This window comes from Mya arenaria, chromosome 10 (genome assembly GCF_026914265.1).
Source record: "Mya arenaria isolate MELC-2E11 chromosome 10, ASM2691426v1".
NCBI classification, from domain to species: Eukaryota; Metazoa; Mollusca; class Bivalvia; order Myida; family Myidae; genus Mya; species Mya arenaria.
This window is the reverse complement of record NC_069131.1, coordinates 63,174,948-63,194,438: the sequence shown is the minus strand read 5'-3', so window position 1 is coordinate 63,194,438 and position 19,491 is coordinate 63,174,948. Positions and strand designations below refer to the sequence as shown.

At 32.5% G+C, this 19,491-nt stretch overlaps 2 protein-coding genes across 2 annotated transcripts in view; one reads left to right on the top strand and one right to left on the bottom strand.

Annotated features, from left to right (window-relative positions):
* LOC128206077 (melanocyte-stimulating hormone receptor-like) overlaps nt 1-19,491 on the bottom strand; it is a 138,072-nt gene that overhangs the window by 57,433 nt on the left and 61,148 nt on the right. The gene's annotated exons all lie outside the window — the stretch shown is intronic.
* On the top strand, nt 1,457-4,512 carry LOC128204902 (amiloride-sensitive sodium channel subunit beta-like). The gene is made up of 5 exons (XM_052906305.1): nt 1,457-1,492; nt 2,474-2,528; nt 2,761-2,899; nt 3,766-3,896; nt 4,334-4,512. The coding sequence occupies exons 1-5, from the start codon at nt 1,457-1,459 to the stop codon at nt 4,510-4,512; spliced, it is 540 nt and encodes a 179-aa protein (XP_052762265.1).

Below are 19,491 nucleotides of genomic sequence, written 5' to 3'. Positions count from 1 at the left end.
TTACTGTTCGCATCAGCAACTAATATAATCAAACTGTACTGCAATATCAGTATAGTAGCTTAACATACTGCTTTGACTGCGTAAAAAATTAAACATCGGCGCTTTAAATCAAAATCAAAAGTTAAATGTTTATTAAGAAATAGCTTTAACCTGTTAGGAACATTATCATGCCAATATATAAATAGTTTACCGTCTCGTTTTAAAGGAAAGTAAGGTTTGAAATTCCCATCCATCTATCTTTTTAGCCGAACCAAGGCGGTACATAACAAGTATTGATAAACATACCTAGTTTTTTATATATAGTATGTATGCACTTTGCTGTTTGTGGAGTTTTGTGCCGTTCTTCTATGTTTCTTGTTTGTGATTTTATGTTCTATGTCTTTGGCATTTAGCCAGTGCCATTAAACCGGGTTTATGTTTAAACATTTTGCTACTGCAAGTATTTACATGTAAAAATAATATATATTACCTTTCAATGAAAACACAAACAATATAAACTTCTGTAAAATGTAAGCTTTTTAGAACAAAGCAGAAAAAAAATCTTTCTTGAATCCGTCAAATGATTTTGAGCCCTGTGCGTAAAACCATGGATTTCAAGTGGAGGTTTTCATTGGGAGTGTGCTACCTAAATAAAAACACAACATAAATACACTTGGAGGTCTACGGGATAAAACTTAAGTCGTTCTTATTGACCTACATCATTGACTCAATGCACTGTTTAGGTCCGTTATTTATATCGAGCAATCCGATTTGTTGCATCGTTCTTATATCCAAAATAGACCAGTATTGAATACCACTCTGTTCATTTCGGGTTTTTTTATTTTTTTTAACTTCAATGGCTAACCCCAAGACCAAGACGAATTTACATTTCATATATTCAAATAATACCCTTATTTGTCATTTGTCATTTCCTTTCTTTGGCATCGACGTTGATAGAAAAATTGAACTCACATACTACGCTGACGGAGTATTTATTTATTATTTAGATGCGTGAAGGTGCATTCATTTCGCTCCTTAAAATTCAAACTTAAAGCTTCACTTTCTAGTTTATCCAGTGAATTTGTTAATATAAACGTATAAGTTGATAACTAACATCAGTTTAAATGAAATATCGTTGTAAAATTAAAATTCAACAAACCAACTCTGCATAATGACAAAAAAATAACTCTTTTTACTAATAAAAGTTCACTTGTTTGAATTTCCTTCTTCGTTTTTATGGTCTTTATTGGCAGCATGAGTTCCGAAGTATCCTTCTGGTTCCATATTGGTCAGCTAATTGATATGCGCGGTTTCTAGTAGGTCTCGACGCAACGAATGAAACTAATCAGGACCATATTACACAAAAAACAATCAAGTCCGAAAAAACGTGCTTACTATATTGAGCGATTTACTCTTTGTGTTTACCCTTCTAAGATAATTTGTCCTCTTTTCTGAAAAAAAAATCGTTTGCGGAAAAATGGAATTCTTCATGTTTAAAACAATCACAGATCTTGTAAGCTTGTTTCCGATACTCCTTTATTTTATTTGACTATATTTACAATAGTGAATGGAGTTTCAAGTTAAAGTCAATAAATATCAATAAAAATCTTCATTTTATTCAGTTGAATAAACACGCCGAAAGTAACGAAATTCCCGCTCATCACGATATGCAACACAGACCCAGTACAGTATTTCAGCTTTCCAGGCGACAGTCATCTTGAACTAGTTATTAAAAAAGCGAGCACTAAATATGAAATCAATCATGACATATTTAATGGAACAGAGGAAGGACGAATCCGCGTAGTATGTAATAAGTTATTTTGTATTGTGGTTTTATGTCTGATACACCTGCATAATCAGTATACTCATTGCTTTTGAAGTAAAAACTTAAACTGCCATACAATCATTAAAACTTTCAAGTAACAATCATGTACCTACAAAACATTTTTAAAATATGACAGTTGTAAGACATCACATAGTTGGTTGTTTTTGCAATTTCATTAAGAGTTTCATCAACACTATCTTACATCGAAAGACGTGGAACAATATATTACATTTTTGTTAAAGAGAAATCATTCAAATTATCTTGCCCTAAAGGAAGAATAACTGTTTTAAACAGGTCAATCATTTAGGTTTTAATTATTTAAGGATAACATTCAAAGGATTGCCGCATGAGCAGTCATTAGAATGACTTTAAGTTGTTTATAGCGGTGCACATCTGTTCGAAAATAGCAATGATTAAAACTGAAACTGAAAGTACAAATTCTTCAACGAATTCAGTTACATTTATTATTGTTCATATTTAATTGATAAAATGCTAAACTCATTCTTCAGATATAATTCTGAAAACTATAATTTTGAATAAGTTTATCAATTTCATTTGACTGATATTGCCCTTAAATCGTGTTTTGTCTCCTTAACTTGTGTCAAAAGATATTTATCTATTTCAAATATATAAGGAAAGTCTGACTATTTTTTTTTCATTTTCTTTCAGAAGTTTTATGAGTATAACTACACGGCATTTGATAGTTCTAATACTAGCTCGATTTGTAAGCATTTCTCTTTAAAAACATATTCTCTTATTAACAAAATGTTTAATTGTTAGGAATTGACATTGATATTTGTCAATTCTGTTATTTGTCTTCCGGCAATGCCATTGTAACTAAAATACTTCCTTTGTAAATGTAGCATGTATTGATAAAATAATTCCTTGTACGTTAGTCACAATTTAAGGCATGTTTTAAAAAGTTATAATTGTACAAAAACACACTTATTTTTCAGACAATGATGTGTTATTCTACTCGGCCGAAAAGTTAAAGACAAAACTGGCTCTACTTGATTCTGAAACTCTAATGGAGTACTCTCAACAAATGAATGAGTTCATTTTGATTTGCAATTTTGCCGGCAAACCTTGCAAAGAGTAAGTTGGTAGTTTATATCAAAGGACAGTTGCGGTAATTAAGTAAGAGATAAAATTAAGAACAATTAAAATATGATCATATGTCAGATTATTCCCTCTCACACTGTATACGACCAAAAGTATAAACGTTGTGATCAGTTTACTTCATGTATACACTGGGCAAAAATATCGAAAGAGAAATTTTAGATAAGGCTTGTCAAAGATGCAATAGTTATTTGAAAAATTATCATCAAATCACTGATGGATGGTTGATGGTTGAAAACTGGAGAACTTTGACACAAAACAAGGATTCCACGAATAAAATAAATGTTTTATTTGCGCATGAGATAAGCGATAAATGCTCAACTACTTCCAATTATTTACCAGTCATTATTAATCAAAATGCTACATTAGAAGTATTCTCTTAACGAATATTTTTTTGTTGGTGAATATCGTTTTAGGAAAAATGTAATCGTTGTAAACTGGTCATTACATGCTTCCGCAATATTTCGATTTCTTAGAATATTGAGCTGGTTTGGTCCTATGATTTACATGAATCAGTTAACATGTAAAATCATGTTGTTCGTTTATGTACAAGTCATATCAATTTTGTTTCGACTATTAAACGTTCTCTGTGACTTACGTTTCGAAGTACATTACTTTGTGTGTATTAATATTTTAAAGCATATGTTGGTATTAGAGTATAATGGGATTTAAATACAGTTTTGTATATCTACTAGTTGTTCACATGACATATAAGGCAATGTATATAATAATAAGAAATAGAACATAAGAATTATCATGCACAGTTTCTTTGTGTGTGGTATATGTTATCCTCGACGGGTTGAACTCTTATTTCATGGCTTACACTGGATATATTTTAACAGGAATGCCTGGATTATTAAACACTCGTATGAGTACGGCCTTTGTTACGAGTTCGACCCCGAATACCAGATGTGTACGGACCCGAGAATACAGTCCGGCTGTGGAAATGTAGCCTCAGCAGGCCAGCAATATGGTAAGCAAAATAATTTTGTTGCAGTTTCAGTATTATTTCGGTAATGGATTATTATAATTATTATGCAACTAACATTTGGATGAATCTTCATTATATGAATTTTTATTTAACAAAAGCCAAAAACTAATGTTTTTATTCATTTTTGATTGATTCCAGAATCTGCAAAAAGTCTGTTTAGTGATTTCACGTTTATACCCTTTCTTATAATGCTTTTTTATAAAATAAACCCTGACTCGACATGAATAAAGATAATATAATAAACATCAATGCCAAGCCATGCCCATCCCGTTTTGATGCAAAAGGTTAAGGGCACTGAAATGGAAACATCATATGTAAAACAACAGCAATAGTGCTTGGTTATATTTGATTAATTATCAGATGTAGTATTCCAAAGGAATGCTTTATTTAATATTATTCAGTTTTTGAATATTTTTCAGGGCTCGTAATTCTGCTGAATGTTGATCAAGAACAATCCATTCCGTTTGTGACGTCATCGACTGGTGTGTTAGTCATACCGTCACATAAATACCATGATCATGTCGAAACAAATCAAGGGATATTTGTGCCTACTGGATTCGAGGCAAACGTTGCGTTGAGAAAGCTATTATTAGTTTAAATGTCATAAGCTGAGAATGTGCTGGATATACAATTCTCACCAACTAGCCTTTGTATTTCGAAAACAATCCCGCACGGGTGTTAACCATATATTTTCGAATAAAATTATTAAGTTTAACCTTAAATGTTCCTTTACAACCATGACTAGTCCGACTATTGATGGGTTACGTGTTGATATGTTTTTTAAAGAAATAATAAGTGTTCCTGTTCTTAACTTGTGTTTTGGCAATATAGATCAATCAATTGTTGTATAACAAAGTTATGTTGTTTTTTTGTTAATGGAATTTCGATGTTTCGGTGTACCCGTTGAGTCCCTATTATATGTGTTGATGACTAACAGACCTTTCTCGATTGTAAAATTTGTGTTTACTTTAATTCGCTCCACAATCAGATAATCCGCTATGTTGTGGTATTTAAATTTATTCGAAGTGAGAAGATTCAATTTCATAATACGATCGATAACCAGTCGGATACTGTTGGTAATATAGAAATATATAATAATGTATTGAATGTAATGGCCTTTGGAATTTCTTGTTAAACATGCACGCTTTCTACCCAATAATTAGTCCAACAATATACAATATAATGGTTTTAGTTTTTTTCGATAAGGATAACTAAATAATAATTCTTATGAAGGATACCGGGTTTAGTTTAAGAAACTCTACTTTAAGAGACGATAGTTGATCTAAATCTCTAAGGAACCAGCAGTCATTTGATATGTGTGCGGTTTAAGCAATTTAATACAAATATATGGTTACAATCTTGTTATCAGTAATAATTATGTTCGGTCCGTGGAAGCATTTTTAAATACGTTTTTAAATATTCACGGTGTTGTTTGTGTTTTGTGCTGTTGTTTCATGTTTCTTGTTTGTAATTTCTTTTTGTGTATTGTGTATTTGACGTTTACCTTTTGCAATTAAACAAGGTTTATGTCTGAGCTTATTTTTGTAGTTTATCATATTGATAAATTCATTGTGCTAAAGTGTTATCTCAATACATTACGCTATCTTACTTACATTTAATGCGTTAACTATACCAACCTATACACGCATTTGATTTTGTAGACGTCCACCCACCGGGTACCTGGAAAAAAGGTTGAACGACTAAGATGCAACGCTTCTGCAGAAGTATCATATGAGGTAAATGTGGCAAAGTAAAAGCATTATTGCATAAGCTGGCTATGGCATTGTAATAGTGATATTTACTGATCATGAGATGTATAGTGTGTTTCATGCACCATGGAAAGTATGACGTTTTAGACAAGTTTCAATGAATACCAGTTTATGTCTTCCATGGAAGCCATGTGTATCATAAACGAAGTCGCACAGATGTATTCGCTTCATTTATATAAAACTAAACGTGACGTCAATATGTCAATATGTTGAACACTTAAACTTAAATCCTTTATAAAATGTCAAGTTCACACTCGGATGAAAACAAATTTCACATATCGACTTAAGAGCAATAGTTTACGCCTTAGCAATAACGTTTTATAGTCAAGTAATTAATCACACTTTGGATCTATACATTGGAATTCAATCAAAGTTCACAAACTTGAAAAGAAAGAATGGCAGTGTCCCGTTCAAAGCTATGTCTGAAAGATCACATTATGTGGTCATGTTGCAAAGACCGATTTGACCTTCTACTCAATCATAGTTGATAAAGCATAATGGTAAATATATGACTTTTGTCAAACTTTAATTTCAAAATACCATCATATTATATGATAATTGCCATCCTGCAGACAAAGCCCTATCTGGCGCATTTGTCACCATCTAGTATAGCCGGTTTTGCTTTAATGACCGCTTTGCTGTGAATGTTCGCCGTTATACTGTTATCTAATGTTTAACCTTGATAAGTAAGTTGATGATATGGACATTGCTATATACTGTGCATTGAACTAATGGAAGTAACGAACAATTAGTGATAAATACATTGTGGCATGAGTGTTTGCGGCGTTATCAAGTGTTGCAATATCTGGAATGATGTGGCTTTATGGTTTCATTTTTAGTACCTTAAACCGTTCAAGTTGAACATGAATCCATTCAGTGATAATTCATTAATTTATTACAGGAATGTCTGACAGATTTCCAAGAGATTCACGTTCTAGAAGTATGTGGCTGTTTGCATCATTTTTATGAAATCGGTATGCTCAATGCTTCTATCCCACCAGAGAAGTTGATGGATATACCTTGCTATACGGATGCACATCATAATTGTGTTCGCGAAACGCTTGCTCAATTCGTTTTAAAAACGCCAGCAAGTTTTGACAATTGCCTGCCAAGCTGCGAGTAAGATTTTTGTTTTCTTACTATATTTAAGTAGTTTTATAAACACCCTACAACATAAGAAAATATAGTTTTAATGCAGCTAATGATGCTATGTCTTTCTACATTTAAAGTCAAACAGTTTTTAAAATATTAGGTTGTTTACACGAAAAAACACACAATTATAAACCGCATTTTGATGGCCTGCAAAACAATTGACAGTTCACTAATCAAAGTTAACACAAAACAGTGTATCTTAGTTGTGATGAAAGTAAACTCAAGTGAAACGAGTTTGCTTGAAAGTGATTGCCACAACATGCCAGATGAGCGACGTACAATTAGGTGCCTGTTTATATGTGTCGTATTATAAACGTATGCCATTTCATACCGCTAAAATGGAAGATTCATTTATAGTTGTCCAATAATTGTTCACTAAATTTTATTTAAATGTACTCAATCAGGCGATATAGCACCGAAGGTCCAATATACTTAATATTTTTGTTTACGTTTGTGCGTAGTTGTGTGCTATCTGCAAAACATATATGTCTATATGGATACGGTTAATCTGACTACGCAAGCGTTACAACTGTAAAATCTTACTGACATTCTTAAACGCATGACATTAACGATATTAGCGCTAAGATAAAATCACAACGGCCACATTGTAATGAAAAACAACATTTTATCTACTAGAGTGGCTTGTGTTAAAGATAAAAAAAAATACATAACATTGATAAAAATAATAATTTTGGCAAAATTACAACACACTACGTATATATCTATGAAACAACGTGTCCTTGCATACGCGACAGTACTGATGTACGCCACTAATAATCATGGTAAGTGTTACAAACATGCAACCATAACCTTACTTACAGCTGATATTTAATACTTGCTTAATTATATAGAGACTTCACTAAACCTTAAAATTTGAAATATAACATCGACATAATATAACATAACATAACATAATTTTATTAAGAATTAGGCATATACAGCTTATCATCATTTACATGTTAATAGATCACAAATGTACACATACACAAAGAATGGCATACAATACCATTACCAAAACATGCATTTCAGCTCATATAATTACACGAGAGAAGAAAATGATACAATATTCTATTGCACAATATTAATAATATTATCTCTTAATTTAGAGGCTTTAATAATATATACAGCTATCTTATGCAGGAGCTGTTTACTCTTTACATTTAGTAGTTTAACAAATTTGAACATGCTAGGCCTGTTTGTATAATACGGAGGGATATAATCTCTCCTTAAGTCACTATATACATCACATACAATCATAAAATGATATTCATCATCAATATCGTTCCTGTTACATAGTTCAAATTTTCTATTTTGCCTTGGTATTCGTGTGTATCTGCCCCTTTCAATATTAAGCTTATGTGAGCTCAATCTCATTTTTGAAATAGCTTGACTGTCTGTGCTTAAAGTTGTCTAACACTGCTAAATAATCACTTATTTCAAAGACAGTCTTTATTTCACGATATAACGATAATCCGCTTGACGTGTTCACTGTTTCCCTCCATTGGATAGTATAAATGTCTTTAAGCCTTAATCTAAATTGAGCAATAAAGCATTTAACATTTATTACCGAGTCCCTAAATAACCACACATCATTAAAACCAGTTTGCCGAAGCATTTCTTTAATATTTGAAAGCCAATTACTTTCGTTATTATCACATTTTCGTAACATATTAACATATATAGCATACAAAATACAATTGTTATCATAGCAACTTATAAGCTTAAACCAATATTTAATAATGCGTATCTTTCTGCTGATTATCAATGGTAACCTTCCAGTTTCACCATACAGTCCATTATTATTGGTTGCCATTTTAACACCTAACTTTTGCTTTAAAAACTTTCTATGCAGTCTCTCAATATTGTCAGCACTAGAGAATCCCCAGGAGGGGGAGGCCATATATGTTACCCAAGTTCAACCTATTGAAAATGACACGGATGCTTCAGTGAAAGACAAACCATATTTTTAAACTATTTTTTTGCGCGTGTGATCTTAACACTTTGCTCAATTTGATATCGAGAAGAGTTTGAGACTTAGCTCTCAATAACTGATTCTGACATGTTTATTATCATCATTATAATCATTGCTTTGTTTTCCTTTCATTTAGTACAAACGACGAATTTGACTCACAACATATACGTCTGAATTCTAGAAGGGCTTCGCAAATAAGCAATTAAGATATATACTATACACTATGCAAATTTAAATATTTTGGTATGTTCGGCCTTCAGACATTTCCTTTCATCGAACGTGCCTGTCAAACAGCCTCAAAAGTGACTTAGACATAGAAATATGTCATATTTAAAGGGACTAAACACTATCTGGTTCCGCAATCGGCGAAAAAATTATTTTCTAAAAATATTGCTTAAAGTTGTCAATACGAGTGAGAGTGCGTCACTTTACTTGATTATAAGAATGTTTAGTTGCTGTCACAGCTGGGTCAAGAATATCGCGTAATGGTTTACCCATTTATAGTGCCTTTATTTTGCACGTGAAAGTCGCACGATAAGTACATAACAAATTTATACAAATCCCGATGTTATATCTAAAGTAATTGGACTAACGTGGTAGATATACCAAGTAATTTTTTGAATTGAAAACAAATGGACTTCGAAAGATGCATGTGTCGTAAGCAGTGTGATTTATCAGTCATTTAGATTTAATGTGTTGTGCCCAGCGATATCAATTTTATGTAAGTGTTTTTCATGTTGTTATTTGCATATGTTACTATCATAAATATTAACTACAATTTTTTAGATTATAACTGTAAATGCGTTAAATGTGTATATGCTTTTTCAAAACCAATATGAAGTATATCTAAGTTTCATTTCATTTCATTTATTGGTACTGTTTATGTCCTATTTTTATATCAGTGTATCAATATATTCTGTCAAGGAGGCAAACAAGATTGGCGTTCAGTGAACAAAGGTATTTTATAGGCTTTGAAAAAATGAGAGAAATGTTGCAAGTATCTAAACACATGTACTCCCACAACTAGCCAAGTGACTGCTTCACATGATATTTACCACCTAAAAATCAGAGTATATCGGCCTCCCTGTCAGATGGCAGCATAATATATACTGCCATATTTAAATTCAGAACAAGCTTAATGGGTAGCACATGTCCAATCTCTCAAACTGTAATACTAGTTTGTACAAACTTATGCTTCTTTCGGTGAACGCAATTCGCAGAAGAAATAACTGTAATGATGGCTTCTTAGCATCCCCATTTAAAGGCCTAGTTCAAGCCTTCTAACAGTGATCCCCCCAGCCCCCATCCCCGAAACCGTGTACTTGTACACAACCTCTGTTATTTGATCTTATCCTTATTGCCTAATTGTCGTATCAGATCTCAAATCTGAGTTTCCTGCTGTGTGGTTTTGGGTGTTTTATTATAAAAATGGATCCTAAATGGCACAGAGCTAATAAATACACAAGATATTGGCCCCTACTGTGACACCAGGGCAGGAGATACACAACAGGGGATTAACATGCCAAACATTCCTTAAACTAGGCCTTTAAGCAAAGGTAAAACGTGCAGTTCATATTCCGGATAATGGTTAACTAACCCGAGATTACCAGTTTTAGTTCACTCAAAAATCAGATTGAACAAAGATTATTATTTCTTATTTCTGACCTAACCCACATATCATTTTAGATATATAATGTACAGCCTATAGATATATGTATGTGTCCGTGCTGCAGACAGGTGGTGCGGCAAATTCAACATTTGTTTCCCTCGCCATTAACACTAAAATACATCGCTTTGCAGTTTATATCAGAAAACTGCCACTCTCATTGCTTCACGAAGCACAATAGCAAACTCACGTACTAATTTGAAATCAAGTGTAGGTTGTTTGAATGTGCAAATAAATGTGACCTCATGTACTGTGTCATGTTCGTTTGATTTACACCTTTTCAATAATTACTCTGAGAGTGTATAGTCCTTTCACATAGAGAGTTTTCTAGTTCCGCATACACCAGTTTCCACTCCAAAACAAGTCTCAGATAAGGCTACGGCTACGGCTGTTTCGATTCAAGAGCGGAACCATTTCTTGCGACCGTCGATTTGTCCTTTTTTATAGCATATAAAAAAGTAGGCAACTACGTGTGCGATAGTGGTTACATCAACAAAATTAATACGTAAAATTATGAACCAAATATTTGTTTTATTGTTTTAATTATGTTTCTAGTATATTGATTTCGCTTTGAAGATAACCCTTAAAAGTAATAATACTGTAAGAATGAATTTTGTCAGGATAACCGTTCATATTTCTTCGAATATCGTCTCGTATATGACAATGCTGTCATACAGATTTGGAGTAATTATTATAAATGTCCTGGTCTCCTTTAGACAATGAAAAATAAGATTCCACTGGAGGATAATATATGTGTTTATTATAAACCAAATGTATATATCTTAATAAGATGAAATCAAGAATGTGTCGTAAAAAAATTAAACATCGGCAATAAAACATCTGAGTGTTAGTTTGAAGGCATTAAACGACATACTCGGCGAAGAAAATGTCTGTTTACCGAATTTAACCTGTTTTGGGGACTGTATATCAATTGGACACTGTCAATACAATTTGATTAGCGTGGCACGTGGAACGTTGATATAGGACCCTTGAGGGGAAACGATAGTTTAAAGCAATACTGTTTATATCCATGTTATCGCCAAAACGAACAAAAAAGGTTATGTGTTAAAAGCAGTTGGATGATAATGACTAGAAAAATGACGACAAAATTTGACATGGTCTTGATGGAAAATGCACAAGTTAAAGAGCAGAAAAGTTAATTTGGTCATTTAGTGGCATTTTATGGGCAACAATTCTAGACTGAATAGTGCGATATGTCTATTCGCCGAGATATTTTGCCAAGGGTGACCAAAGATGTAAAATAATTTATTTCAAAAATTTATGTCAGTAATCGTAATATAAATTATGACTCAAAGCGTACATGGACAATGATGACAAGGCAAGAAACTTATCCTACTGTCGTCCTACAGGTCTGCCAGTGGCATTAACAATACAACTGAGCTCGCTGCACAAACATGAACAAGTAATCGAGTCTTTCGTTAATTATTGCCTGCTTAAAAGACAAACTACGTCACATATAAGTGTTACTCACTTGGTGCGCTCAATGCAATTCAGTTTTCCTGGTCTGTATATTATATTTATAATTGTCTATACGTGCCTAGTTAACTATATTCTTACAGCCGTTCTCATAATGAATGATTGGATTGAAACCTTTTCCTTGTACATTCTTAACAAATCTCGCAAACTTTTATATAAGAATACGTTTCAGATTTGGACAAGAAGTCAACTGTACATTCAAACGTTTTATTTCGGTAATGGTACAGGGCGCATCGCCACAAGGCACTTTGCTGGTGTAAGTTTCGTTAGACGCTTTTCTGATTATGTAATGCGTATGGCCACTGTGTCCCTGTTGTCGCAAATAATAAACAATTTAAAAGGAAGCAGACACAACAGGGTTAAACAAGACGACACTCTTTTAGATCAAATCAGATTATATTGAGAGTTACATACTCTGACACCAATAGAACTAGTTAAATTCTAAAGAGTTGTAAAGAGATGCTAAATTATGAATACTATATTGTTCCAAAAGTAGTTGACTGGCAGACATGAAGTCATATATCCTGTATCACATAGAAGAAAGTTTATTCGAAAGCAACATACAACACACTACATATTTGAAATAGGTTGATATGAATCTTGATCAAATTATTACATACATAATACAATAACTTATGTATACATGTATGGCGAAGCATATTTAATTATTTATAAATAGGTTTATCTATATCACAATGTTAACAACTGTATCTGTATGATTCAATATACTTTTCTAAGTACATCAACTTTGAAATATTTTCTCTGTTGTATACCCATTATAGGGAATACTTCCGCTTGTATATTCATATTTAATTACGAGCAAATGGCCCATGATCGAAATTAAGAAAAATAAATAAAATCAATTAAGTTCTTAAACAAATGGACAAATCATAAGACAACAACTGTATTCAGCATACCAATATGATAATAATATAATGTTTATAACCTTAATAGTTAATAAAGATTTTGATGAAACTGGTAAAATATCTTGGTATTGGTATAATTATATATAAAGCGTGCGTTTGTGTATGTTTAACTGCCGTGATAATAAAACTCATATTTCAGAAAGAGCGAACCAAATATGAAACATGTTTTAGTGAAAATCTAACAGCACCAGGACTTTTAGAATTTGTATTAACCTATTCAAATATGCATTGATAACAAAACTAAATGAACATAGCTGAAATGACAATAATAAATTAGCAAAACTAAATTGCATTTTAGGTTGAACATGGCAATTTTATAATACATATGTATTATTGATACGAATGAAATTTTAAAATCAAATGAAACAAATGAAAAGTTGCCGAACCAGACCTAGTAGCCGAAACATTAATAAAAAATAACACAATCTGTTTTTAAGTAAAACACACACAAACTGTTAGCGCTAACACCAGTCTGTTAGTGATTAACTATTTGTTAATGGTAAATATCTTCCTGAATTTTCCTTTAGAATAGTATTTGTATTGCCTACGCCACAAAACACTATGTTCACAACACTGACGTCGCGGACGTTATTTCTACGATTGTGTTTTTTTTTTAATAGAACTTCAATGGAAATGATATAACGTCCTGTTTCGTACGTATGGTCGACTTTTATAAACTATAAAGTAGACCGTTTTCGAAGCCTAGTGGTTAGGGCGCCGGCAAACGGAGCGGGGCCGTGGGTTCGGTCCCTGGCCGCGCCATACTGAAAGACGTTAAAAGATTAAAAGTTAAAAGACTGTCGAAGCAGCTCCTTTGCCTGGCGTTCGGCATTTAAAGAAAGTTCTTGGAAAGGTGGTGCACCCAGTCTGGTTTAAACCCGGAAAGTTTACGCCCTGTATTTGTACTTTACATCGAAAACGTAAAAGAATCAAGGGGTCTTTTCGAAAAAACTTGGGTATTGTACATCCTTGCATCCCACCATCGTCTCTTCCGAATGTTGTTCCTTCAGCAAAAGACCCGTTGGAAATAAGTGTTTGCACTTTGAAGGGCTATCCTTGACCGCAATGTCGTAGTAAAACACATACACATACTTTTCATGGTTGTTGCGATTAAAAACGGCGGCAATATATCAAGAAAGTTATACATAGCTTTTAGTAAATGTTTAGCTTCATCACTGTCTAGACGCAGCATTTCCTATACACATGCTGGGTTAAATGCAAGCGATAAAGAAAATGCTGTCTGATGGGAATACATATTACACTTGCTTGTCCCTTGTTGATTATTTTAACTAAATATAATATTGTATATAAGTAACGAGTCCATTTTGTAAGTCGTGAACAATGTGCTCAAAAATTTCGTAGGTTAAGTGTACATAATGTTTCAAAGTTTATAAGTTTTTTTCATAATACTTTAGACAATATGTCCATGAGTATACACATTATAAAAGGTACAATGTTATACAGATAAGTCATAGGTCGTAAGACATGATGCATTAACAGCGAAAAGATGATATGTTTTCTACTCATAATACATATGAATTTATTTTCGTAATTCAAACGCTTTATTCATATACATATCAATATTTCTATTAACAACAGATTTTTAAGAGGTCATCAACTCAATAAACTTGAACATATTCCATCTTTAAAAGTAGTATGGTTTGATATATATTTCTCGTAGTTCAGCATACAATTGACATTCAATTAAAAAGAGGTATTCGTCCTCAAGAGTGTAACAAAATAGGCGTTTTCTTTAATTATACGGTTTTGCGACAGACTTATGCCATCTACCTGTCTATATGCTCAACATATGACTTGAAATTATTAACATAGACAATGCATATCTATATTTTGTTATATTTACATTACACAAGTAGGGTTGTAATAATCAAATAACGATACATGTATGTAAGTTCGGGCTCTACTAGACTCTCTGAGCTCGGACTGCCAAATTATAAACAAATATGTAAGTTGTCCTTAAAGTGCATACAAAGTTTATCATACATAAGTTTAACACATTTAACAATATCCATTCTTACAATTTTTAACCAATATCGGATGACATTAACTGACCTTTTATATAATAATGAGGTTCTTCCAAGTTCACCATAAACATAATTATTTTGGGGCTGTAATCTAACTCATTACAAAAATGTAAGTGTATTCGTTCAATGAAGGACTGTTACTGAGACCACATATTTCAGATCCGTAACTAAAGATTGGATAAATTAGTTTATCGAAAAGATCCATTATATGTTTAATTGAAATGCAAGGATAATTAGATAAACAACTTTTAAGCCTAAAAACCGCCTTCAATTCTTGTCCTGACAAAGCATCAATTTTAAAAAAAAAAGAATCTCCAGGTGTGAAAACTATTCCAAGGTAAGTAAATTTATCCACATTGTCTAATTCTCTACCCTTATACATAATTTTTACATTTCTACTTTATCTTCCTCCTTTTCTAAACACCATAACCTTCGTTTTTTCTCTGTATTCATACTTGATTTCCATCGTTTACAATCATTTTCTAATAATAACAAACCTTCTTGTAAACATGACTCTGTATCAGATAACAAAACTATCATCAGCATACTGTAATATAACTATTTTAAACACATCAAAATCAATACCTTGATAGCTATTAGTACATAAATACTCTTCTATGTCATTAAGATAATTTAAGAACAAAAAACGGAGATAGAGATTCTCCTTGACATACCCTTAATAAGCATGGAAAATCATTACTAAATTCATTGTTATATTTTATTTTTGACTTAACATTTATATACATAGAACGTATAATATTTGACATCTTTCCCCTAACACCAGATTTTGTAAATCTTTTACAACATAATCAATTGCTTTGGAAAAGTCAACAAATGCTGCATATAATTTATTATTGCTATCAAGTTAACATGTGATTATACTATGTAATACAAATATATTATCAATAGTGCCCATACTGGGCCTCAATATACACATGCTTATCTTCAGTCAATTCACTAAGTCTAGTATTTTTGTAAACATTTTTCCAACAGAGCTTAACTAGGTTATACCCCTATAATTACTTGGTTTATTTACAGCCCCTTTCTTATGTAGTGGTAAAATAAATCCTTCGGACTATTTGTCTGGGAAATAACCATTATCAAACTACTTATTAAACATTGCACATAAAACATTACAAATATCAATCATAATATTTGTACGTTTTACCTCCAATTTTGTACCAGAGCAACGACTGAACAGGAATCATATTAAAGCGCCAAAGATGCGTTTATCATATATGTCAATTAATTCGATACTGCAAACTTTGGATCTTTTAATTTATTCAGAGGAATGACTCTTGCAGAATATTGGCAATGAATATGAAAAAATAGTTTTTGATGTAATGCAATAACCAAGTTCGCATTACTTTGTAACGTAAAATATTTTTTAATTGTTCAGAAAAAAATCTCACTATTAAACGCATTGATTTTGCCACACAAAATAATGATTTATATTGGAAAAGTAATGCTACACTTTGATAGTGATTTTATTTCATAAGCTGTGGAATATGGATTAACACAATACTTATGTGGAAAACTACAGAAACAAGCTCAGTAGCCAAAAGTTTAAACATAAACCCCGTTTAATGGCGCAGGGTAAACGCCAAAGTCATAGAACACAAAAACAAAAAATCACAAACAAGACACATGGAACGACAGCAAAACACTCAACAAACAACACAGTGCATGTATACTATATGAAAAACAAGGAGTGTTTATCAAAGATTGTCTGGTACCGCCTTAGAACGTTCAGTAAAATGTAAGTTTCCCGGTTTTTTTAACTAGTTGGCGTGCACAACCTCTCTCTTATTACAACACTCCAAAACAAAGTAAAAACCTAAAAGGTAAATATTATCAGATACTTGAAGAACTAAATGATATAACACATACTAATATTAATAGGTGAACCCCATGTATTTCAAAGATTAGGGATCCCAACTCTATCTGCAGACGAAAGAATACAATACAGTACCTAATGAAAAAACTTGTCAAAGATACAAACCTAGGAAACTGTCAAAATGGATTTTAATAGAAATAAATCAACATTGTTATATTGAACGCCCTAGAACCTTCTGTAAAACAAGTTGACTGTGTTCAACAATTGACACTGCTTGCTCGTTAATAACTTTGCATTGCTTGTACAAAGTCATGATGTAGACATTTGGAATGTTAATTTACAACGTAAACTATATTTATGATATAATGTTTAAATTTGACAGTACGTTTCTGTACCAGTTAAACGTTGTCCACTATTCCATAAATTTTCATCCAAGAATTACCGGTGTAGATTTTTCGACCATTGAACACAACTACTTTTTGACCTTAAAGTATTGAACATCTGTAAAAGTGAGATTTAATCATACTAAAAAATAGCCCAAAACCTGCCCCTGTACATGTTTTTTATTTGCACACAACATGTGGGTGGTTCAAATATTTCAACATTGTGACGTCTGTCAGAATATTGATTTCATTCATTCATTCGAACATTAAGGTACGTAAATAAACGATTTAAGTGTTCGTTAAAGATATGAAGCAATAAACATGTGTTCAGTCGATACCATTTACTCCAGTCAGCATGTCTTGGGTGAGTGTTTCCATCGTGATCATTTTAGCAATGTAAAGTGTTCATGTCTGCTTTCAATAATTTCATGTTTATTGATGATCAAACACAATGAAGGAATATGTTAAGCTAGCGAGTTATATATACCACCCAACCAGGTTAATAATACATTTATTTAATATTTTTGTATTGTTTGCACTTAGAAATGCAACAGACATGTCCCCCGCTTTCAAATAATTCCGGAATTTATTTCTTCCAAACGCTCCGTTATCAAATGTCGAGAACTTTCGTTGTAGGGAAAGGGAAGCTTCGTTTTATAAATTTCTGAATAATTAAGACAAAGAAATAGCGAAATATTTCAAAAGCCGCGAGGCAGAAAACACATTTCGCAAAATGTTTGGCTTAAGCTGTGTCGTTTAGTGAGATATTCAAAGTCGGTAAACTAAATACGCACACAAAGATGATATTTCCACAAGAATAGAACAATCAAAAAGAGTAATAAGCGCGCGATGGGGCCTTTCAATAACATCGTTTCTAATTAATGCAGTGTCAATTTTGAGTTGATGGCTTTTCATTTTGTTTCTTCGAAACATCAGCTATTTGAATTCGTAAACCATTTAATATTCTGTAGCACTGTGTTCTTTTGTAAACGTTTGATCCTGCACTGACACTCAGAAAGAAATACGTTGCTTAACGAAGAACTTATCATGAATTAACCATATCAAAAACCATTCTCTATGCTATGAAAATGATAAAATACCTGTATTTGAAATGGTTTTTATTATGTGCAGCTAAAGGTAGCCAAAGGTCGTTGCATCTTACTTTAAGATTACCAGATGAGGTGCAAACCGAGAGGCCAAACATTTAAATAGCATCCCTGTAAAAAGCTAATATGCGAAGGCTGAAACTGAACAAGAGACACACCACTTACAACCATATCGTACTGTCAATCATTTGCCTAGGTTAAAGGCCAAATTCGGCACTCAACACGTAATACACGTAGAAAACAAATAAAAAGAGGAATAATGTATTCGAATGTATTTTGTAATGCATAAATATTACGACCACTCTTACACAAACTTACGGGAGCCGCCGATCCTCTGAATTAATGTTCACGCAGTTTTAACTATTGTTAACAATTGACAGTTAAATAGACGTATTGAATCAAATAGGAAGCGGTGTATTATAGGACCAATGTGGCTCTTAAAATGTAGGTATCTTGAATACGAAGCATTGCCAATAACCAATAGACTAGAAGAATATCAAATTTACTGCACATTCACAACACTTCACTCAGTTTACGTTTTATTCCATGCGTATGACCGAAAGAGAGGAAAACAATGGTAAATGACAACTTAATCATTTTACTCTGGCTGGATGAAATGATAACATTTGATCAATATCGCAATGGTTTGAGGAGAACCACATGTTTACAAAATGTGCCGAATTTGCATTGAAAATTCATTTTTTTTAAATGAGCTTGTGTCTGCAAAAACAAAATAAGTTTGTTTCAATACTGAATACATTTTTTTATTTAAACATTCTGATATCTGCCTAACAATGACAAAGAAATTAACATTTCTTGTAATGAAACAAAGTTCATGACAGACACACCAGGAAATGAATGAATCCGCTAATTTGGTGGAATGTTTTTAAATTGAAATATGTAATACAATTTATCTTAAAAATGTTTGCAAACATAAAATTTCAGTGAGCGTAAGAGTATTGTATTCCACATTATCCACTGCTCGCGCGTTTTGAAATAACCTCCAAGCAGTAGTTATTTCTATTTGCAGGTCTGATATCGTGCAAGAATGTCAATAACCGAAAAAAACAGTATGCGCGAGAAATGCATGAAATAAAAAGAATATTTGTTGATTCCAGAGCAAGATATTATCTTGTTGCACTCATGGCTGACAAATTATGTTTTCCTTACAGGCTGCGCCACACGTGAATAAATCATTTTTATGACCACGCGTAAAATAAAATA

Coding starts and splice junctions, on each gene's coding strand:
- LOC128204902 (XM_052906305.1), top strand. CDS start 1,457: ATGGAATTCTTCATGTTTAAAACAATCACAGATCTT. Junction 1,493..2,473: donor TTAAAACAATCACAGATCTT/GTAAGCTTGTTT, acceptor ATTTTCTTTCAG/AAGTTTTATGAGTATAACTA. Junction 2,900..3,765: donor GCCGGCAAACCTTGCAAAGA/GTAAGTTGGTAG, acceptor ATATTTTAACAG/GAATGCCTGGATTATTAAAC.